This window comes from Bos mutus, chromosome 5 (genome assembly GCF_027580195.1).
Source record: "Bos mutus isolate GX-2022 chromosome 5, NWIPB_WYAK_1.1, whole genome shotgun sequence".
Classification (NCBI taxonomy): domain Eukaryota; kingdom Metazoa; phylum Chordata; class Mammalia; order Artiodactyla; family Bovidae; genus Bos; species Bos mutus.
Genome location: NC_091621.1, coordinates 35,361,102 through 35,385,691, shown reverse-complemented (window position 1 = coordinate 35,385,691; position 24,590 = coordinate 35,361,102). Strand labels below are relative to the sequence as shown.

The 24,590-nt window shown below is 37.1% G+C and overlaps 1 protein-coding gene across 7 annotated transcripts in view; it reads left to right on the top strand.

Annotated features, from left to right (window-relative positions):
- Positions 1-24,590, top strand: part of ADAMTS20 (ADAM metallopeptidase with thrombospondin type 1 motif 20) — a 218,601-nt gene that overhangs the window by 152,888 nt on the left and 41,123 nt on the right. For all 7 annotated transcript variants that reach the window (XM_070370646.1, XM_070370645.1, XM_070370643.1 and 4 more), the window contains 8 exons: positions 3,375-3,542; positions 12,261-12,434; positions 12,510-12,680; positions 19,484-19,684; positions 20,349-20,478; positions 20,690-20,784; positions 20,872-20,966; positions 21,498-21,631. In XM_070370646.1, coding sequence (XP_070226747.1) covers positions 3,375-3,542; positions 12,261-12,434; positions 12,510-12,680; positions 19,484-19,684; positions 20,349-20,478; positions 20,690-20,784; positions 20,872-20,966; positions 21,498-21,631 — 1,168 coding nt within the window. The remainder of the gene's footprint in view (positions 1-3,374; positions 3,543-12,260; positions 12,435-12,509; positions 12,681-19,483; positions 19,685-20,348; positions 20,479-20,689; positions 20,785-20,871; positions 20,967-21,497; positions 21,632-24,590) is intronic.

Sequence of the window (24,590 nt, the reverse complement as noted above, 5' to 3'; positions counted from 1 at the left end):
GACTTCACATTCCAGGATGTCTGGCTCTAGGTCAGTGATCACACCATCGTGATTATCTTGGTTGTGAAAATCTTTTTTGAACAGTTCTTCTGTGTATTCTTGCCACCTCTTCTTGATACCTTCTGCTTCTGTTAGGTCCATACCATTTCTGTCCTTTATCTAGCCCATCTTTGCATGAAATGTTCCCTTGGTATCTCTAATTTTCTTGAAGAGATCTCTAGTCTTTCCCATTCTGTTGTTTTCCTCCATTTCTTTGCATTGATCACTGAGGAAGGCTTTCTTATCTCTTCTTGCTATTCTTTGGAACTCTGCATTCGGATGCTTATATCTTTCCTTTTCTCCTTTGCTTTTCGCTTCTCTTCTTTTCACAGCTATTTGTAAGGCATCCCCACACAGCCATTTTGCTTTTTTTGCATTTCTTTCCATGGGGATGGTCTTGATCCCTGTCTCCTGTACAATGTCATGAACCTCATTCCATAGTTCATCAGGCACTCTATCAGATCTAGTCCCTTATATCTATTTCTATTTCTCACTTCCACTGTATAATCATAAAGGATTTGATTTACGTCATACCTGAATGGTCTAGTTGTTTTCCCTACTTTCTTCCATTTAAGTCTGAATTTGGCAATAAGGAGTTCACGATCTGAGCCACAGTCAGCTCCTGGTCTTGTTTTTGCTGACTGTACAGAGCTTCTCCATCTTTGGCTGCAAAGAATATAATCAATCTGATTTCAGTGTTGACCATCTGGTGATGTCCAGTACATTGGCCACCTCATGTGAAGAGTTGACTCATTGGAAAAGACTCTGATGCTGGGAGGGATTGAGGGCAGGAGGAGAAGGGGACGACAGAGGATGAGATGGCTGGATGGCATCACTGACTCGATGGACGTGAGTTTGAGTGAACTCTGGGAGTTGGTAATGGACAGGGAGGCCTGGCGTGCTGCAATTCATGGGGTCACAAAGAGTCAGACACGACTGAGTGACTGAACTGAACTGAACTGAACTGACATTATTCATTTAATAGGTGATATGTGTCATTTGGATTACAAGCACTTTGAGGATAAATCAAAGGCAAAAGTTGTTTAATGAATCTATACTTATATGCTACTTTTGGTATGGTAGAAACGTGATAATATTCACAGAAAGAATAAAATAATAAGTGTTTTCCCATCTTCCATAAGTATTGCTGCATTCATATCATGAATATTCACAAATGATTACTGTTTAAAAGGGACATTCAGGGAGAGTAATGAATGCTCTTTTGTTCAAAAGGTCACAATTGAAAAGTTAGAAAAAATTATATGAACCTGAGAAGAAAAACTTTCTTTGTGTGTCTGTGTGTGTGTGTTTTAAAATGCAGCTTAATATATTTTTAATTGAAATATAGTTGATTTACAATGCTGTGTTTGTTTCAGGTGTAAAGCACAGTGATTCAGTTATATATACATGTATATCTATTAGTTTTCATATTCTTTTCCCTTATAGGTTAATACAGAATTTTGAGTGTAGTTCTCTGTACTATGTAGTAGGTCCTTGCTGGTAAAAGCATTCTTCTATGTGTGAACATGCATGTATACTCCCTGATAATATATGCTTGCTATTCAACAGTATGTGATTTTTAAAAGTTTAGTATACTTTATACTAAAGTATAAAATATGTTATATTCTTTGAAAAAAAAAAATAAACACTGAAGTCAAGAAGCAGGCAGGGAAGTACCTAAGATAAACAGCCAGGGGAAGTACATCATACAGAAAGGTAGATCTGAAAGAGAAGATCAGTAGCAAGAAGGAATGAACACAATACAATTTATGAAGATCCATTAGCAATTCACACAGAATTAAATATGTTTTAAGTCACATGTAAGGGTGTAGGTGTTAAGGGAAAGAGAACATCTCAGATATGGTAATAAGTCTTAATAATCAAGGCAACAAGTTCAATTAATTGCCTATTCAAATGGGATATACCATTGCAATCTAATAAAGGTAAATTATCCTCAAACTATTCATTTTTTAATTTAAAATATTTAGGCAATATGTAGTCTATATTAGATATGCAGTCTTTGAACTCATACATAAAATGCATAATATATTATCTAATGTTCTCAGAACTCAGTATATGTTTTCAAATGAAACCATATGTGACCAGCCATTCCAGGAGAATGACAGGAGTTATCTGGAATCCATGTCTTCTTAGCTTAACTCTTCCCTGGTGCATATATCATGCTGAAAATTATCAATATCCTGAGAGTTTATGAAGGAAAATGGTAGGAGAAGCTAATACTCCCTGAGGATGCACCATGTGTAACAGGGCCAGACAGTCCATACACTTTATCTCATGTTAATCTTCATAATAAACCAGTAATATTGGTGAAATTATCATCTTTATAATGAAGAAACCGAGGCTTCGACAGGGGGTGAAATATGTCTAACATCACCCAGCTAGTAAGTGGCAGAGCTGGTATTTAGTGCTAGAGCCCCAGCTCTTCTCCTCTGCAATGACTTCACTCATAAAATGGTAACTGGTTGAAAACAGAAGCCAAATTATTTAACCTGTATATTTACAGAGATTTTAGTTAGTTTTCTGCAAAATATTTTGGAGGGTTTGTGTTGGAATGATACCATTGCCAGATTGATTAAAAAAAAAAAAACCTCAATTGAATCATGCTTAAAAAAAATAAATTTGGAGGATTTCCCTGGTAGTCCAGTGGTTAAGAATCTGCCTTCCAATACAGCAGATGCAGGTTCAATCCCTGTTCGTGGAACTAAGATCCGCACGCTATGAAACAACTAACCCCTCTTGCCATAACTGGAGAGTCGTGTGCTGTAACTAGAGTCTGTGCACTGCAATGAAAGATCCCACGTGCCACAATAGAGACCCAATGCTGCCAAATAAATTAATGTACTGAAAAAAAATTTTCTGCTTTCTCATATTTTCCTACCTTGAGAGTTTTTTTTTTTTTTTTAACATTCAAAACATAGTTTGCACTGTGGCAAGACATATAGGGTTAAAAATAGAGTAGGACATGACCGTACAAAATTGAAAGCAAGTTTTTTATTAGAATATGTGTGGTAACGGTAGTTAGTTGCAGATAGTCTTTAATCTTAAAAAAGCTAAAGCATTTATGTGCCAGCAGAGTGCTTAGTGTATGGTAGTTAATCAATACTTTTTATAATATAAATGGTTACCTTATGATACCAACATTGATTTATGGTCTAGGGCAGACTGGCAAATTTTAAATTCTCTCCTTAGAAATATCAAAGTATAATTTGATGAAAATATCAAAGCAATGATGTTTTGATTGTTTCATTTCCTGCTTCTTATAGATAAATCAGTCAAGGTAAAATGAATCAAGTGCATTCATATTTATCTTCCAGTGCTCAGCTTCCTGTGGTAAAGGTTTAAAATACCGTGAGGTGCTTTGCATTGACCAATTCCACGGGAAATTAGAAGAAAAATATTGCAGTCATCTACGGAAACCTCGAACGCATAAAGCTTGTAGATCTGTCCGATGCCCTTCATGGAAAGCCAACAGATGGAAGGAGGTATGTAAGGTGTTTTATGGTTATATATGTATTTTTGGATTTAAAAAGAAAATCTTAATTCATTCTGCATGCTTTCAATAACCTTGAAACCCACTAAATGTGTTTTATTCTATTACACATTTTTTTTCACACTATGCTCTGAATTGATACTATACAGTGTTAACACGTTTGCTGAGTTCATAGTTTAATAACAAATTAGTCTTGATTATTTTGGGGGCTATAAACTTTACAAAAAATTCTGTTACTGAATACTAGGGAGGCTACCAATGATTATAACATTATTCCAGGTGGTCTAACCGTAAAATACATATGTTGAGGTATTTAGTAACTGCCTTGTTACGGCACTAAAGTCTTGGATTTGCGCTGAGGTAGCAACTTGGAAAAGGGACTGGTAAGTTCCAGATGGATCATAATTGGAGATGGTTTAAGAGTTAGGGACATGACAGATCCAGGGAGCCTGGCTGGTCTAAGGCCAGAGTGGACACACTTGGAAAGACTCAGCAAAAACAAAGCTTATACTGAGATGAGAACAGGGCTAAGAATGTCAGGTTATAGAAGCAGGCTGATGGATACTTGCTTTGGCACACTCAGAGAGGTAAACTCCAAATCTAAACTTGGAAAGGCATGTATTTGAATGTGGTTATTCAGCAAAGACCAGTGTGGGTAATAGTAAAGAGGAGAAAAACATAAATGAGGCCAGAAATGTTAACCAGAATAATTTCCTGAAGCTTGATTTCAGTGGGGCTAAGCTTTCAGCAAAGCTACCTGGCTGCTTGCCGCCGTATCTCAGGGTATGTATCCATCTCTTAAAAGAGCTAGTCCTGCCGTGGGGAAAAGAAACCCATCTTCTGCTGATGGAACTTTCTTGTCTTTGTCTGATGTAGGAGCTACATTAGGAAGACAGGGACTCAGACAGGAGCTGGGAGTGGGTTCCACTGGGCCCCTAAATTTTATCCTTCACTCCTTGAGACTGGGGCTTCCCAGGTGGTGCTACTGGAAAAGAATCTACCTGTCAATGCAGGAGACTCAAGAGACATGGGTTTGATCCCTGAGTTGGGAAGATTGCCCTGGAGGAGGGCATGGCAACCCACTCCAGTATTCTTGCCTGGAAAATCCATGGATAGAGGAGTCTGGTGGGCTACAGTCCATGGGGTCACAAAGAGTCGGACATGACTGAAGTGACTGAGCATGCACACACAGTAAATGAAATTATTTTTCATGGTTTAGCAGAGACCATGGTTTAAAAGATTTCACATTAATCTGTGAATGCCACTGCTACCCACTAAGTCGTTCAAGAAAGAAACACTGGGTCATTCTGTTTTCCGTGACCCCACAGTTATTCCCTGAGTGAGTGAGTGAGTGAAGTCGCTCAGTTGCGTCCAACTCTTTGCGACCCCGTGGACTGTAGCTCCCCTAGCTTCTCTCAATTCTTCCATCAGCGTCACTCTTGCGTCTCCATGGCAATCACCCCAGTCTAGTTCATCATCATCTGTTTCCAGGTGACCTCGTAACACACATTTTTGCCATTATTTACTTACATATAGTATGAGCTCTGGAAGAAGTCTTAATTCTTCTATGACTTAGTTTAAAGTCTTTGTGAGTGCGTGCTCAGTTGTGTCTGACTCTTTGCAACCCCATGGACTGTAGCCCGCCAGGCTCCTCTGTCCATGGGTGTTTTCAGACAAAAATACTGGCCTGGGCTGCCATTTCCTCCTCCAGGGGATTGTCCCAATCCAGGGATTGAGCCCATGTCTCCTGTGTCTCCTGCATTGGCAGGCAGACTCTTTACAACACTTATCTAACCATGCCTATTTCTTTAGCATTATCACAGGCCTCAAAATCTTAGATACAATGGATATCTTGTTCACTAAGTGCCCAGCTTAGTACGGAGCTACATACTTCTTACTTTGAATTCTATAATTCAGTTGCAAAAAAAAAAAGGACCTGCCATCTGTTAATTTATACATTTTTCACGTTGTGGTTTTGCTTAAAGTAGGGGTAGGCTTTATTTTATCTGGACCAAGATGTGGCAGGGTAACGACAAAGCAGCTTTCCACTGGAGAGACAAACCTTCCAAAGGCCCTGCACCCTGCACGTGGCAGAAACCTTTCAATTCTGACGTCAGGTGGGAGATGCTGGGGGATGGGAGTGGGAGAGACTCCCCTTTTGGCCAGCAGTAGCCCTGGTGATCCCCAGGACTCTTTCGCTGCCTTGTAGCTGCTGTGGTTGCTATTCGTGAGGGACTCTTCCTGACCCTTGGCCTCCAGTCCCACAAGAGCTAATCAATCACTGTTGCTAACAACTCAGCCTTGGCTTGCCACCAAGTCTGAAATTATATAAGATTCACTAAAGGAACATATTCCAGGGGTTTGTAAGATACAGATATGAATATGTAAAGACTATAAAAATCACAGATGCTTTTGTACAGAGTCGACCTTCTTCTCTTTGAATTGATTTTCTTGTCATAGAAATTAGCTTCATACACCCACACAGAACCTAAAACTCTGCCAAAAACAAATGACCACTTGTGAAGTCATTGGTTTTGATTTATTCTATAAAAAGTACCCACATGGAGTTAATGATCGCAGGCTGTCGCTGTGCTACATATAATAATATATTTAACAGAAGCATAATTTCAGAGGTAGTTAAGAGATAATTACTGGTTACTACTTTGTTCTGACTGCATAAATTGTAACATTGCTTTAATAGCACTCACTAGAAAATAATTTCATTTTATTACTATTTTACATTATACCTCCAATGGAAAGATTTGTTTGGCAAATTGTGACCACAGAGGTGTTCAATGAATTTTGAAGTTAACACTTCTGAGTTGGTATTTGATATCATTTTTTTAATGAAAGGATTTAGTAATGCATTTTAATGACTGCAACCAAACAGGAACAAACATTACTGCATAGAATTTTGTCTCCTGAGTCCAGATGTATGCCATTAGATACAACAGAAATACTAGAATCATTTAAAAAGAAAAAAAAAAAGGCTCATCCTCTTCTTTTTGGAACCAGACATTTTTTATTTATGTTTTCACATAATTTTACCCATTTGAGAGTACCAGCTTTACTTATAAATTCAAGTTTTTAAGGCTAGGCCGGTGTTAGATTCCTCATGTCTCATGCTTAGTTCAGTGCCATCCAAACATAGTTTACATGCTCAGAAAAAAGTTGTTCAGAATTCTCCCCTCCCCTTGATCAAGAGAAACCTGCTGGACAGCTTAGAAAGGACCTAATCTCAGGCCTTGCTAGTGAATCAAAAACCTTGTGACTACAGTCACTTACTTGGTTCCCCTTCTTAGAGACCCATCATTTTCTTTCTAGTATTTTAAGATCAGAGCTGGAAGCAAAGGTGATATGTGTTCCAAAAATCTCACAAATCTGTTGGTTAGTGCCCTCTTTCCCAAACCCCCTGATCTGGAAAAAGAGTTTTTTGGAAACTATCTGCTAAACGCTGGCATGTTTAAGTGATTTGGTATTTCTCTGTAATTCCATATTTTCTATATTTCCAAAATACACACACACATGCACATATGTATATAGTCATACTTGAAAAAGTTCCACTGTATACATATATATCTTTTATAATCTAAAAGATAGTAAACCTTAAGCTCCCACGGGCCCCTCATCTTTATACCCAGGTTGAGTGTTTCTTCTAGGAAGACAGCTTGGAGCCCAAGGTGAAGGAGGATGCCTCTTTGCTCTGGGAATGGGTGAATATGGTTCTCAATCTTTTCTAGCTAGTGCCAGCAATTCTGTTTTTGCACTTGTCTGCTGCCTGTGAAATCTCTTCCTTTATCATCTTTCTTGATACTTAAGACAGTCTGTCTTTGAGTGGGCTGAGATGACTAATACTCTTTGGTTTGAGGCGTGTGTTGAGAAATTTTTCAAGGCAGGGATAATTGTATTTCTGTAAGAAAAGTGAAAAAATAGGAATAGGAAGGAAGCAGCAAGGGTCAGTGACCTCCTAACACTGTGTGAGAGACTTCTGTATTCCTCACAATTGTAGGTCTTATTCATTATGTATATGAGGAAACAAGGCTTAAATGGTCTAAGTAGCTTGTGCAGGTCACTGGCAGGAAGTGATAGGGAGACAGATGAGCATTTGAATGCTAGTCTGAGTTTTCCCTACTGTAATTGCTGCCATAATTATTTTATTTTTATCATTTTACATTAGCTTGTCTTTATATTTTCTTAGCAACATCTTTTACTTCCTTAGCAACCTATTGCTCCTCTTACAAAGCACCTAAAGTCAACAACTGCAGAATGTCACTGGGCTACACATAATAATGCATTCAAGAGAAATATGGTTTCTATGTTGTGTTGAGTTCATTACAGGCTTATTTATATATACAAAAGTCTGTTGCATCAATTTAAGGTATACATGGATGTCACACAACATAGGTAAATAACTGAAGGTTCTATTGATCATGTATTAAATCACTAGCAACATATTAGATTACATTAATAGGTGAAGTGTTCATATCTTTGCACTAATAAATTCTGCTCAGATTTTTGGAGTAGTACCTATTCTGAGACCCACACTAAAAGAAAAGGCTTGCCGAATTACCAAATCCCCAGAGAAGCACAATTGAATTATAACTCTTTTGTATAAGTTCCATTGTATTCTGTTGCAAGCAGGAAAAGCCCTGATTATTAGTGGCTTGAACTCAAAGACATTTATTCTTTACATAATAAAATCAGAAAGTCACTAGATTTAAGTTAGATTCAGGAGTTCTACAATGGTAAGGATGCTGGATTGGCATTTCTGTAGTTCTGTTGATCAACTGCTAATGGTCGTAAAACAGCTGCCACAGTTCCAGGCCTCACATCTTTATACTTTCTCACATGGAAGTCAGTATGCATTTGTTCTATGTTGGTAGGGAGGACAGATTCTAAACGGTGGGTAAAAGTTTAAGGAAGAATATTTCAGCTCAATATAGGAGAGAATTTGCTAACTTCGGAGTTAGCTAAACCAAAACCAGAATGCTTTAAGGATATAGTGATGGTACCCATATTGAAGCTATGGAAGTCTGGATGGATTTGATGTTCATTCATTTACCACTGCTGTAAAACAGATTTCAGTATTGAAGAGAAATTGGAATTAGATATTTCTAGAGTCTTTTTTTTTTTTGGAGAAGGCAATGGCAACCCACCCCAGTACTCTTGCCTGGAAAATCCCATGGACGGAGGAGCCTGGTAGGCTGCAGTCCATGGGGTCGCTAAGAGTCGGACACGACTGAGCGACTTCACTTTCACTTTTCCCTTTCATGCATCAGAGAAGGAAATGGCAAGCCACTCCAGTGTGCTTGCCTGGAGAATCCCAGGGATGGGGGAGCCTGGTGGGCTGCCGTCTGTGGGGTTGCACAGAGTCAGACACGACTGAAGCAACTTAGCAGCAGAGTCTTTTTTAACTCAAAATCGTCTCCTACTGCTCCAATACAATTACATTTTAAATGATTGTTTCTTAAATGACAGAGTGAATTAGCATTAATGAACCCATTTTGGCAAAGCATGTTCTAACATTTCTTCATCTGTGTTCCGTAGTAGCTAACGTGGCTATTGTACCTGTGGATTGGCTAAAATGTATCTTCTACACTTCCACTTCACACTTCAGGCTTATGTTGGACAGTTGTAGTGTTGTAGCACATTTATGCATAAGTAGGAGATTTGGCAGACTTTTCCTATCTGAATTAAATTATACAGTGGTGGTGAGTTAGTGCCTTAAATCAATTATTTGTGTCATACTTATAATAATGACCTCAAATTGCCTTCATATGAGTTACTTGGATTTTTAAAGAAAGACAAAATTTAACATGCTTATAAATATGTGGCTCTATAAAGCTGTTGAATAAGGGTGCCTATTTTGGAGTTAGGGATATACCTTGGGAGGTCATTCTAATAGTAATATATTGCTGGACTTAAGAGTGAGGTATCATATCTTCACAGCATTTATAACTGGAAGAGGAGCTAATGGGCAAAGGCCCTAAGTTCTCCTTTGGAAATGTTGGATTTGAGGTGCCTTTGATAAATCTATGTAGAAAACACATGAAAATCTTGTCAATAGATAAAAAAGTATAAAAAGTAGTGTTAGTTGTTCAGCTGTGTCCAACTCTTTGCATTCCTGTGGACTGTAGCCCTCCAGGCTCCTCTGTCAATTGAATTCTCCAGGCAAGAATTATGGAGTGGGTTGCCATTCCAGCTGGAGAGAACAGATTTAGAAATTATTGGTATATAGAAGAAATTGCTCAGAGAGACCTCAGAAGGTATAAAGAGAAGCAAGTTATAAACCCTGGGAAACACTAACATTTAAAGGCTAAACAAAGAAAATAAAGTCAATTAAGGACTCCAAGAGAAAAGTACCTGGAACCAGAGAGGATTGAAGCCAGAATGGCTCAACAGAACATGATTAGTGGTGCTGAATGTGTCAGTGAGATTAACTAAGAAAAGACATGAAAAGTTTTTGCTGGACTTGGCAGTTAGGGTTATTGATGACACTCAGCTAAGAAATATTTCATTTAAGCAATGGGTTCTCTTCTCTGTTCAAATCTGAAATACATCAGTTTACTCTTTTATATTCTTCTCTCTTAAAAAAAGAAAAGAAAAGCAAGCAGTAGTCCAATAGTCCAGTTTTTTTTCATTTTTTTTGTTTGTTGGTTTGTTTCCTTTGAGGATAAGCTCCACAATAGTAGTTACTCGTGGCCTCAGTGGAGTCTTCTAAACCTGTGCTATGGTCAGTCAGGATCAATCAGCAACTTGGATTATTGCATTACAGAATATTATATTTGTGTGACAAAATGTTTTACTAAGCTGTCTTTGTGAATTTCTTTCTTAGGAATATTTTTTTTTCAGGTTTAGAGGTAGAAAGTTTTCTGAATATAGTTTATATTTCTGTAATTATTGCTGGAAAATATTTGCAGGAGTCTTATTTTATAGGCTAAACATTTTCGCCAGAGGTTGAAATAAGCAAAATCACATCCCAACATCTTCACCTGCTTAATATTGTGCCCTGGACAAAATATACAAAATAATATGTGATTATTATCTGCATACAAAGGAGCCATGTCTTTTTTTTTTTAAACATTCAACAAGTTGGCAAAATTCAACTGCAAAAGCATTGATTGAGGGTTAGTATAAATTACCTACGGGCTTCCGAGGTGGTGCTAGTGGTAAAGAACCAGACTGCCAATGCAGGCAACAGAAGAAACACGAGTTCGATCCCTGGGTCGCGAAGATCCCCTGGAGGAGGGCTTGGAGAATCCCAGGGACAGATGAGTCTGGTGGGCTATCGTCCATGGGATCATGAAGACTCAGACACAACTAAAGCAACTTAGCATGCGCGTATAAGTAAGCTACGTGGATATGCAGAGTATTCTTCGTAAGTTAAAAAATAATATAAAAATTCTCTTTTGAGTCAGTGGTTGCTATTTACAGACACAACCCAAAAAACTAAATTTAAAGGGGCCTCTAGAGTAAAACTGCTATAAGAATCTATTAGAGAAATTTGAATCTATCAAGTGAACTACGTTTTTTAGCATTTGTGGCTTTAAATGTTTTTTTAAGTTCATGATGAAACTATATTCTGCAGATAAATATTTACTGTTAGGAAAGAGAGATCAATGACTCTGGGAATCTTGTAGAAATAAAGACCTTAATGAAAAACCTGAATTTTTACCCTTATACTATCACAGTTGGGAACAATGATAAGGCCCCACATAACACTCAATATGACCTCCAGTCCCTTCTGGAATAACAAAGAGTATAAAAACCAAGCCCACAAATTAAATAAATACCCTTAGACATTGTCCATACTTTATTACTGTTGGCATCACAGCTCTTGGTTGTGGTCAGGCTCTGTTGTTTTACGGCTTGGCCTTGTGGAGCTGAAAAAGCCCTGAGAGGCTGCCAAGTCCTTCTCCGTTCCCTGGAGGCTGCAACAAGGAGAGTTTGAAAAGAAGTGAGCTTAAATCTGCCTCACCAGTGACTCCAGGCAGCAGCTCAGGCAAATGAGCTAACATCTCTGAGTCTCAGGACCTCAGTCTTGGTATGTCCTTTGGAGATCTGCTGTCAGGAATAAATGTGTGGAACAAGTTCTATGAAATTTTACAAACAATGCAAAATCTTCTTTGTGTAAATAAGGCAAATGAGACCTGGAGAGGTTAAGGCAAGGTTGCCTAGGTAAACTGTAAGTTGACGCAGTTTCCTCAAACACCTCTTTATTGAAATATAATCATTAGTCAACAAATATTTGGATCCCAAGCTATACTACCTACTGTAGGTATAAAGATGAATAGAACCCAAACTTGGAAATTATTGTTGCTTTGAGGGAAATTATGCATACAGTGTAAGGATTTAAATAATTTTCAAAAGCAATGTAATAGTAGAATAGTTTGATTGAATGTTGTGGCAAATTTTGTAGATATTAAGCATGTTTAAGTCAGAAGAGAATTACCAATTCGGATGGAGTATCAGGTCATAGTTTCTATACAACTTGAATAAATATTGCAAAATAAAGAACATCTATTTGTGTATTCGAATAGCTGCTCCAGACCAATGTTAAAAATACTTCCTGCATGTATTTTCTTATTTGTGATATAATATCAGGCTATGTTAAAAGAAACAAGAAAATAGGTCATGACTCTATTTTGTGATTTTTACATAATTTGATGTTTGTTAGTTGATTATTCAAATCGTTTGGGCTTCTTCATAGTGCTCTGTGACCTGTGGCTCCGGAGTTCAGCAACGGGATGTGTACTGCAGACTGAGAGGAGTTGGTCGGGTGGCGGAGGAAAAGTGTGATCCATCCACACGGCCTTATTTTCAGAGAGAGTGTTGGCATCGGAACTGCACACAGTACCACTGGGTGGCAGGAGAATGGTTGGATGTGAGTATTGTCAAGTAAGCTTTCACACAGCCGTTCAGTGAGAGAGTGTTCTTCATTTCATCATTGTATTTCTAGTGCTCAATATCGTGTAAGAAAAGAGAGACATATCGGCAAGTGAAGTGCGTGAATGCACAAAACATTGGAGTGAGTGAGAGTTTCTGTGACCTCGCAACCAGACCTCTCGCGATCAAAAAGTGCAGAAACTCTCCCTGCAAGTATATCGTAATAACAGGAGACTCATCCCAGGTAAGGCAAAGAAAGGAAGTTGAGGATTTTCACTCTTAGAAAGTAAAATTGAATCTCAAATTTGATACAGTTGAAACTGGGTCTGAATTTGAATACTGGAGCGGGTAATAGTGTGTATATTAACCTAAGAAATAAAAGCGCTGGGAGATTAGATGATGCAAATACAGGAACAGTGACATACATGTTAAATTGTGGTGCATTTCTGAAGTGTCAAGCGGTGAAAACTGTGAAACCAACTACCAGGAACAGTTTGGCATCTGGCCCTGCATAGTTGGCTGCTTTAAAAAATGTTTTTCTTCCAATTTTATTTAGGTATAATTGACCCACAGCCCTGTACAAGTTTAAGGTGTATATATGAAGTATATACCTTATTTATTTATTTATTTATGGAAACTTAGATTGCTGTCATATCTTGGATGTTGTAAGTAACGGTGCTATGAATATTGGGGTGCATATATCTTTTTGAATTAGTGTTTTCATTTTCTTCAGAAAAATATCCAGAAATGGAATTGCTGGATCATATGGTAATTCTACTTACAATTTTTTGAGGAAACTCTATAATATTTTCCACAGTGACTGTACCAATTTATATCTCCACCAGAAGTGCATGGGGGTTACCTTTTTTCCACATCCTTGCCAACACTTGTTTTTTTTTTTAATCTTTTTGATTATAGCCATTCTGACAAGTCTGAGGTGATATCATGGTTTTGATTTGAATTTCCTTGATGATTAATAATGCTGAACATTTTTTCATGTGTCTGTTGGCCATCTGTATGTCTTCCTTGGAAAAGTGTCTATTCAGAGTCTCTGCCCATTTTTCAGCTGGATTGTTTGCTTTTTTTGGGGGGGGATACTGAGTTGTGTAAGTTTATTTATTTTAGGTATTTTCTTATCAGATGCATTATTTGCAAATATATTGTCCCATTCAGTAGGCTGCCTTTTCATTTTGTTGATAGTTTCCTTGGCTATGTAAAAGATTTTTAATGTGCCGAGGACCCATTTGTTTGCTTTTGCTTTTGTTACCCTTGCCTAAGGAGATGTATACAAAAAAAAAAAAGAAAAAACATTGCTAAGCCTGGTGTGAAAGAATATATTGCCTATGTTTTCTTCTGGGAGTTTTATGGTTTCAGGCACTATATTTAAATCTCTAGTCATTTTAAGTTTATTTTTGTATAAGTTGTAAGAAAGTTGTCCAGTTTCATTCTTTTGCATGTAGCTGTCCAGTTTCCCCAATGCCATTTATTGATAAGACTGTCTATTCTCCGTTGTATAGTCTTAGCTTTTTTGTTGTTTGATTGATCACATAAGCATAAGTTTATCTGGGGGCTTTCTGTTCTGTACCGTTCATGTGTGTGTCTGTTTTTGCGCCAGTACCATAGAGTTTTGATTACTATAGCTTTATAGTATAGTTTGAAAGCAGAGTTTGGTACCTCCAACGTTTTTTTTCCCTCAAGATTGCTGTGGCTATTCAATTCAAATTTTAGGATTCTTTGTTCTACTTCTGTGAAAAATTCCACTGATATTTTGATAGGGATTGCATTACATCTGTAGATGGCTTTGTGTAGTATGGACACTTTAACATATTAGTTCTTCCAGTCCAAATGCACATGCTACATCTTTCTGTTTATATGTGTCTTATTCTGTTTATTTCACCAATGTCTTATAGTTTTCCAAGTGCAGGTATTTCACTTTACTGGTTAAATGTAGTCCTAGATATTTTATTATTTTAAAGGAGGCTATAAATGGAATTAAACTTTTTTTATCTTTATGACAGTTCATTATTAATGTATAGAAATGCAATAGATTTCTGTACATTTATTTTGTATTCCACAACTTTACTGAATTCATTTATTAGCTCTAATAGATTTTTGGTGGAGTCTTTAGAGTTTTCTATATATAATATCTTATCCTCTGCAAATGGTGAAAATTTTGCTTCTTCCTTTCCCATTTGAATGCCTTTTGTCTCTTTTTTTATCTGACCACTATGGTTATAACTTCTAAAACTATGTTGAATAAAGGTGATAAGTGGGTATTCTTGACTTTTTCCTGTTCTTAGGGGAAAAGTTTTCAACTTTTCATCATTAAGTGTGATGTTAGTTATTGGTTTATCATATATAATTTTTATTATTAATATATTTAGGTATGTTGCCTGTACTATTAAGATAATCATATGATTTTTATCCTTCATTTTCTTAATGTGGTGCATTATGCATGTTGACTAGTGGATATTGAAACAGTCTTGCATCCCTGGACTAAACTCCACTTGAATTTGGTTTGCTAATATTTTGTTGAGGATTTTTGCATCTATGTTCATCAGTGATATTGACCTGTATTTGTATGTATGTATGTGTGTGTGTGTGAGATATTTGTCTAGTTTTTGTAAGTTTTGGTATCAAGCTAATGTTGGCCTTGTAGAATGAATTGGAAAGTGTTCCTTCATCAATTTTGGGGATATTTTGAATAGATAGATGTTAACTCTTCTCTAAATGTTTGGTAGGATTTACCTGTGAAGCAGTCTGGTCCTGAATTGTTGTTGTTTAAGAGTTGCTTTACTACTGATATAATTGCATTACTGGTAATCAGTCTGTTCATATATTTTGTTTTTTCCTGGTTCAGTTTTGGGAGACTGTACATTTCTAGAAATTTATCCATTTATCCATCCATGTCTTCTAGGTTGTCTAATTTGTTGGTATATAATTGTTTGGAGTAATCTTTTATGATACTTGTATTTCTGTGATGTCAGTTGTAAATTTTCACCCTATGTTTTCATTTTCTTAGTGTCTTTTCATGTACAAATATATTTAATTTGATGAAGTCATATTTATTTTTGTTCACTTATACTTTAGGTATCATATCTAAGAAAATAAGGTTACAAAGTTTATATTTTCTTCTAAGAATTTTATAACTTTAGCTGTTACATTTAGGCATGTGATCCACTTTGTATTATTTTTTTGTATATGATGTAAAGTGGGATCCAACTTTATCCTTTTGCATGTGGCTATCCAGATATTTCAACACAATTTTTGGAAAAATTATTCTTTCTGCATTGAATTATCTGTTATTGAAGAGTTATTTCTGCACTCTCAATTCAGTTACCTGACCTATGTGTCTATCCTTATATTGGTTCCACATAATCATGGTTTTATCGTAAGGTAGTTTTATAGTAAGTTTTGAAATCAGGAACTGGAGGGAACAAATTTTGCTTTTCTTTTTCAAGATTATTTGCTTATGCTGTGTCCCTCACATGCCTATGTAAATTTTAGGATCAGCTTGTCATATTGTGTGTAAACTTGAGCATCATTGAATCATGATCAAGTTGAGGAATATTGCCATCTTAATTGTCTTCTAATCCATGAATATGACCTGTCTTTTCATTTATTTAGGTCTTATTAATTTCTTTCAAGGATGCTTTAAAGTTTATAATTTTCATTGTGCAGACCTTACACTTCTGTGGTTAATTTTGTTTCTAAGAATTTTGTTAATTTTTTATGCTTCTGAAAATGAAATTGTACTCTTTTCATTTTCTGCTTATCCATTTATAATGTGCAGAAATATAATTAATTTTTGTATGTTACAGCACATTTATTTCGTTTTTTGTGTAGATTACTTTTCTATATACGGAAGTATATCGTTTGCAAATTCATGTAGCTTTACTTCTTCCTTTAAATGTGGATGCTTTTTGCTTCTTTTTCTTGCCTAGTTTCCCTGGCTAGAAACTCCAAATCTGTTGAGTACAAGTGGTAAAAACAGACACCTTCCTCTTTGGAGGAAAATTTTCATAATTAAATATGTTAGCTATTAATTTTTTGTAGATTCTGTTATCATGTCCTTATATACCTAGTTTGCTTAGTGTTTATATCATAAACATGTGTTAGATTTTGTTAAATGCTTTTTCTGCATCTATTGAGATACTTATGTGGTCTTTGTATATGAGTCTATTCTTATGATGTAGTCCATTGATTGATTTTCATATATTGAAACAATCTTACATTCCTGGGATAAATTTCACTTTGTCTTGATGTACAATCCTTTTTATTTGCTTCTGGGATTGTTTTGTTAGTGTTTTGTTGAGTGTTTTTGCATCTATATTCATAAGAGATATTGGTCTGTAGTATTTTTTCCTTGATATGTCTTCATCTAGTTTTGGTGTGAGGGAAATACTGGTCTCATCAGGAAGTGTTCTTTTCTAGTCTGTGTTTTGGAAGTGTTTTGGAAGAGTTGGTGCTAATTCTTCTCTAAACATTTGGGGCAATTCACCAATGAAGCCTCTAGTCATGGATTTTTGATTATATGAAATTTTTTGATTATTAATTCAACCTATTTACTTGTTTATGGGTCTACATGGATTTCTATACATGTTCTCCCATCTCCCCATAGTTTCTTTACTACTATTTGTTGTTCTTTGTGACTTTTCTGAACTAACTGTAACATCTGTTTTCTTTGTCACATGTGGTCACTAAAGTCTCTATGTGATTAATTTAGTTTTAAACTTATGACTGGACAATTACTTTTTGAGTTATTTGGAACCAATAATTTCCAGTCTTTGCCAAGGGGCCCTGTGTAATGTGTGAGCACCTTTAACAGACAACTGTTCCTTAACTTTACTTCCTGCTTATGCAGAATCTTGACATCAGTCAGGAGTGAGAGTGTAGGCACTTCTCAGTTATTTCCTAAGTTTGCAACAGCCCTAGATAAACACTTGTCCACAAGGCTTTAAAGGCTCCAACAGAGTCATAAACAACTAGGAGGCCATGGACATCCACAAGTTTATCTAGAGCTGTTGCAAACTTAGGACATTTCTTTTCCAAGCTTTTCCTTTTAAACTTTTTTGATTTGCCCATTGATTGCCTGCTTATCCACCTCCTGTGGAAGTTGCAAAGTTAAACATAGCCTTTAATTGTGTCCAAAAATGCCCTCAAGGAGAAGGCTTTTAGCACTGGGCAAATGCTGAATAAAGTCAAATAAAGAGAGACTTGCAAGGGAGGTCTTTCAGAAAACCACCAAACAGTTCAAATAAGGATAGTTTTCTGGAAATGAGGCTTAGACAGTTCAGTTCCTCTGGTGGCTTCCAGGCTTTTGTTCCTATCTATGTTTGCAGAGATATTGATTTTCAAGGCCACGATAGGGCTGGAGAGGGGGAATGGGAATAGGGCACCTAAAACATACAAAAGTCTTCTTCCCAAGACTTAGCCTTATTTCTTTAATAAATGCTTCTAGGATTGCTGCAAGCCTTTGGTTAGTTTACAAAGCTCAGAAAAATTTGATTTTCACAAGTTTTGCCAGTTTTCTCACTGCGTTTATAGAAGAGAACATTTTCAGACATTCTTGCTCTGCTATTTTCACTGATGTCACTCACCCCTCAGGATCAGCTTTGATAGATGGATTTTTCTCATCATAGTTTATATTTTCCTGTCTCTTTGCGTGCTAGTTATTTTTATTGTGAATTTTGATTGTTATTGTGTTGGCTACTGGATAGTTTTTATTCTTGTATCTGTATGTATATTTTGAACTTTGTTCCAGAATGTAGTTATTTTGTTTGTAAGCAGTTTGCTCTTTTCTTGTCTAGCTCTTACAATTTTTTTATGTGAGACAGGTGCGTTGTGACACTGGTCTTACATAAAGAAATTCCCAAAGCATTGTTTAGGCCTTCCCTGGTGGCTCAGATGGTAAAGAATCTGCCTTCAACGCAGGAGACCTAGGTTTGATCCCTGGGTCAGGAAGATCCCCTGGAGGAGGGCATGGCAAACCACTCCAGTATTCTTGCCTGGAGAATCCCATGGACAGAGGAACCTGATGGGTTAAGTCCATGGGATCAGAGAGTTAGACATGACTGAAGTGACTTAGCATGCTTGCACAGTGCATTGTTTAGTCTAGGGTTAGCTATTCCCCTCTACTGTGCCACAAGACCCTTTTGAATACGGTACCTATTGCTGCATGTATATAAGGTTTTACAGTCTGAATGAAGGAACTGACACTGTATCTGGTCCTGTGTGAGTACCAGATACAGTGATTCATTTTTTGATCAGTCCAACCTTGGCCTCAGTTGGTGTCCTCACATGTTTACACTAGTCTGAACTCTGCTGTCCCACTGGGGTCCCTTTCCTTGTTCCAAAACCTGGGCACTCTCTCAAGGCAGGAAGCTGGAGGAATTACAGGGTCACTTTGTTTCCCTCTTCCAGGGACCACTATCCTTTATCGCCTAATATCCAGTGTCTTAAGAGCTATTGTTTTATATATTTTGTCCAGGTGTTTCTGTTGTTTTAGGTTAGAAGGTAACTCTATTCCTTGTTATTCCTTTTTCCTGGAGTCAGAAATTTGTTTGCCCATTTTTGCTCTGGATCTTTCATTTATATCTATATCACTTACCTATTCTAGTCAATGGTAATATACATCCCATTGTGTGTATGAAGATAGATGTATGCTAAACTTATATAGAGTTACAAGTATGTTAACACTAATAAATGTCCTTTATTTCAGTTAAGAACCATTGATGTTTCATTTTTCCAAATCTGTGCTTATCAGGAGATAACTTTTCATTCAGTTAAGCTATTCTTAAATATCAACAAGAAAAATAAGCGAAGTAAAAAAAGAACCCAAATGAGCAAAAAACATAGGCACTACAAATAGTCAGTCCTGAATCCAGATCCTTTCCATTTACTGGGAAAGTTGCCTAATGTCTCTGAACCTTTGTTTACCCATCTGTAAACGAGGCTAATATATACGATTGTGTGGGGAAACTCTAAGCAGTGAACCCTTAAATTTAAGGGCATCTTCTTCACCCCTTGTAACACTGTATTTTTCAGTGTGCAGGTAACTGTGGATTTAGTTATCGACAAAGGATTACATATTGCATTGGGGTCCAGTCTATGGAGAAACATAAGCTTCATGAGCTGTGGCCTATAGACTATCGAGTATGCCCTGTGCTGCCTTCCCCTCAGGTTTACAAATGCAATTTTAAGACCTGTTTGGATATGGCCACTTGGAAAGTTGGAAAATGGAGCAAGGTCAGTATGTAATTATGCATTTAAAATCTTATGAATGAGACTTTCTAGTTGTGGGGTGCATGGCTATCTGCACATCTATCTAGATATCAGAGTTGACTCATACCCCTGTTTTCTAACAATCACTATCCGTTATTTGTACAAATATCTAGTCTCTATGTTTCCTATAACTTGGTTTATGACTAATCCTGTGTCTGTTCCTCAGAGAGCCTGGCACAGTGGCTTGCATTTTGAGCAATACTTAAGCAGTATTTTTTAGTTCAGTGAAAAAGTAAATAAATGTAACATATGAGTAATACAGGTTATTTGCACCCTGCTCCATTTCCAATTTAACTGATAGAAAGCAGGTAAATATTGCTATGCAAACTTAACCTGTATCACTGAGTAAAAACTCAGGAGTTTGAATAACCATCATTAAATAATATTTATCAAGGATTTACAACATATTGCTGAGATAACTATACAAAATGAAGGGAAAGAAGTTAGTAACCAAGAAAGAATAGATTCAGTCTCTTAAGGATTAATCCCACTTGTGACTCTCCAGCCTCCTGGACGTTACTGATCATCAATTTGTTCCAAAAGGACCTAGTCAGGGAGGAGGAGATGTGTATTTACTGGCCTTATTATCCGTCTTATAGTTTACCTTCCAATTTTGCTCTATTCACAGTGCTCTGTGACTTGTGGAGTTGGCATGATGGAGAGAAGAGTGGAATGTATGGCCGATAATGGTCTGTCCAGTGATTTATGTTTAAAGCATTTAAAACCAGATGCTCAAAAGAAATGTTATGTCAGTGACTGTAAGTTAAGACTTCAAAAATATATTTAGAAACTAAGTATTTTAAAGAAGTTTTAGTTAAAATTTGAAAAAAATATTTAGAGTAGTCATACGCTCCACAAAATGAAGGTTTCTTTTTTCAGAGTATAACAATATTGGTATAATTAAGTTAAATTCATGTTGTGTCTGTAATATGTTCATTGTTGATAAGTTGTACTCACTTGTCCTTGAAGGTAAAACGTTTACCAGCTGTAAAGAAATACAAATGAAAAACAACATTACCAAGGATGGTGACTATTACCTTAACATTAAAGGAAGAATAACAAAGGTATTATGTAAACAGTTTCTATTTGATTTTAACACTGACCATTGACTTTGAAACAAGCTTTTCCAGATCTTTGCATTTTCCCTTTAGATCTATTGTGCTGGCATGCACTTGCAGAACCCTAAGGAATATATATCATTGGTCAAAGGTGAAGAAGACAACTTTTCTGAAGTGTATGGTTTTAGGTATGAGCTATATTTTGCCTTCTCTGTGCATTTTTATGGACCATAAAGAGAATTAGAAGTTCCAGAGATCGGAGTGGTAGTTGAATAGCTCGCAGCGGGACAAGTAATTTAAGAGCAGGTGGACATATTAGGACATAAGCCAGATGTTGTCCATGCCTGTTCAGTAATCAAACTTTGGTTATTAACATGTACTCACAGAAAGACTGAATAAGGGGATGCTGTGGGTGAGCAATGGGACAACAGAGGAGGGTAGAATTTAAGACCTGTGTATGTTTTCGTAGAAATCAAGTTCATTTCGGTAACAAAAGCTAGGAGAACTACAGCTGAATTATTTTTCTACAAACTGGTCTTGAATTTCCCATTGATCATTTTGTACATTAACCTTGAGTGATTTTTACTTCTTTCACATTTAACTTGTTGACACAAAAAATATTGAAGAGGGTTTCTTTTTCCCTCCCACTTCCAAAGTTACTATTTACATTATGGTCTAATAACTGTACCTAACACCAAAATATTCTAATGTTGTTATAGACTACGAAATCCATATGAATGTCCCTTTAATGGAAGCAGGAGGCAAGACTGTGAATGTAAAAATGACTATATGGCTGCTGGACACACTGTTTTTAGCAAAATAAGAATTGATCTTACTTCCATGCAAATTAAAAGTAAGTACTAAATCTCTAGTTGTATAATGAGAAACATTTATTTGCTGGTGCAAGCTTAACAATATGCTATATGGTGTGTGTGGTGACTGGGGTCTAGCATAGTACAATAATTACTTAAAATTTTAAAAAAAATGTTATTAGCTACGTACTTCAATTCAACAGTATAGACCTTGGGAATTCTTAATAAAAATCTGGTGGTAATGACACTGTTATTACTAAAGATACTGTTGTAGTAAAGATATCGCCCTTCCGAGGTATAACCCTGTACCCTAAAATTCCAAATTACATTAAAAACAAGGAAATCAATATTTTAAATGTAGTTGTATAAGCTTTCTGGAAAGGTTTAAAGTAATAATTAACATTAGTTTCAGGTGACAGTTTGTCTAATATTTTCTTATACTTTGTCTGCTTTGATTTTTTTAACGACCTTATACTAGATAAGGCAGTATTTCATCATATTGTTACAAGTGATAAAATTAGGATACACTTACAGAATTAAGTGATTTGCCCCACTTCTTGGAGTTAGTAACTGGTATTACAGAGATAAAGTCCCTCCCACCCACAATCCCAGATTATGGACCAGCTGCCTTTCTAGGAATCAATTTACAGAACAGTAAAGTTGAAGTATATTTATGAACCCTGACATACACTGACCATCAGACAGTCTACCCTCCTGGATATTACATAGTGACATGAAAAGGCAAAGAAGTTCATTTCAGAAGCAGAAACTCTAAATCAAAATTAAATCGCCAAAGCCTAGCATAGTACCTAAATCATAAAAAGAAACAAAAAAATGTTTGTTGAGACAGTGAATGCATGAATACGTAATCTCTAACTTGCAGTCATATGATGGTGAACTATTACTGTCAGTAATAGTGGCTACCATGTGCTAAACACCCACCGTTACTGTAGTGGGTAAGGATTATGCTGCTTTGGATATGATCATAAACTGAAGTTAGACTCCTGAGTGTAAGCTGTCTTCATTCGGTTACTAGTCTGTGACCTTGGGCATGTCTCTCTAAGCCTAAATCCCCTCATTTCTAAAGTAAGATGCCTCTCAAGCTTTTTCTTTTTTTTTTTTTTATGTCTTCTTTCCTTCTTTTCTTTATTTATGTTTTGTTTTTGGATAGAATTAAGAGATAATACTTGCAACATACCTAGTAAATTCCCTGTAGGTAGTAAGTGCTCTATAAATAATGTTATTATTTAATAATATATGCTGTGTCAGCATTGCTGAGTAAATAATGGACATTTAGGAACTGATTTGCTGTTCATTAACTTTTTATTTTTCATTCATTTATCTAACAAACCTGCCATTTTGCCAGGCATTGGGCTGGGCTCTGAAGATACAATATTAAATGTATACACTTTCCACTTGCTTTCATTGTCCTTCCTCAGACTTGTGTGCCAAAACTCCAGTCTTGATTAAATTAAACTTTTCACCTGCTCTGCATCTGCACCATGAAATTTGTGTGTGGCAAATAATACACAGGCCTCTTGACTGATTTACTTTAAATGCTGACTCCTGAGCTTGCATGGACCCAACTCCATTCCTCCTCCACTCCTTTCAATGTCTAACTCACAGCTTCTTCTCCAGCTTCAAGTTTCTAAAATTTCTAATACCTCCACTCTAGTCCCTAATTGCTGATGATCTTTCTCGTCTCTCATTGAGAAACTAAGAACAACAAGAATGGAATTTCTGCAAACTACCACTGAAATGGTGCAGGACCCTATGGTCCTTGCCCTTCATGTTCTCAGCTTGCCTTCTGTCTGTAGAGAAACTTTAGCCAAAGAGTAAGTTTAATCAGAGAAGTGAGAAAATGCAGAAACAAAGGAAAACAGTCAAAGGAGACCAATAGTCATTAAGCAAAGTCAAAGATCTTTAGTTTCTCCCCAAGTGAAAGAAAGTAAAGTTGCTCAGTTGTGTCCGACTCTTTGCGACCCCATGGACTGTAGCCTATCAGGCTCCTCCATCCATGGGATTTTCCAGGCAAGAGTGCTGGAGTGGATTGCCATTTCCTTCTCCAGGGGATCTTCCCAACCCAGGAATCGAACCTGGGTCTCCCGGATTGCAGGCAGACGCTTTACCGTCTGAGCCACCAGGGAAGCCCAAGGGCTATAGATAATATTCTGAGCCATATCCTTTGAGCTGTCTTATAGATACTGAAACTCCCACCATGTTGAAGAAGATAACTACATGATGATCATCAGACTGTAGCTGTGACATAAGCTGCCACGATTTTGAGAACTGGCCTCAAAGAAATGGGAAGAAACTGATCCTGGAACTCAAGACTGTGTGTGTGTGTGTGCATGATGCTTCAGTCGTGTCTGACTCTTTGCGATCCCATGGACTATAGACCTCCAGGCTCCTCTGTCTATGGAATTTTCCATGCAAGAATACTGGAGTGGGTTACCATTTCCTCCTTCACGGGATCCTCTTGACCCAGGGATCCAACCAGAGTTTCTTATGTCTCCTGCCTTGGCAGGCAGGTTCTTTACCACTAGCACTACCTGGAAAGCTTGGAACTAAAGACTAACTGTACTTAAAACAATCAGGATGACTCTGATCAGACTACTGCACGACTAATTCCAAGGTGACTCTCAGAGCTGACTGTGCTGTTTTTGCATGTAGCCCCCTCCCTCTGTCTATAAAAGCTTCTGCCCACTGACTGTCAGTGGTGGGGGAACCAGCTTGTGGATAGGAGCCTGCCCAGTCCTCTGGTTGCTGGTCTCTGAAATAAAGCAACCTTTCCTTTTCACCACACTTAACTATTTGGGATTCCCTGGTGGCTCAGATGGTAAAGAGTCTGCCAGCAATGCAGGAGACCTGGGTTCAATCCCTGGGTCAGGAAGATCCCCTGGAGAAGGAAATGGCAACCCACTCCAATATTCTTGCCTAGAAAATCCCATGGATGGAGGAGCCTGGAGGGCTACAGTTCATGGGGTCACAAAGAGTCAG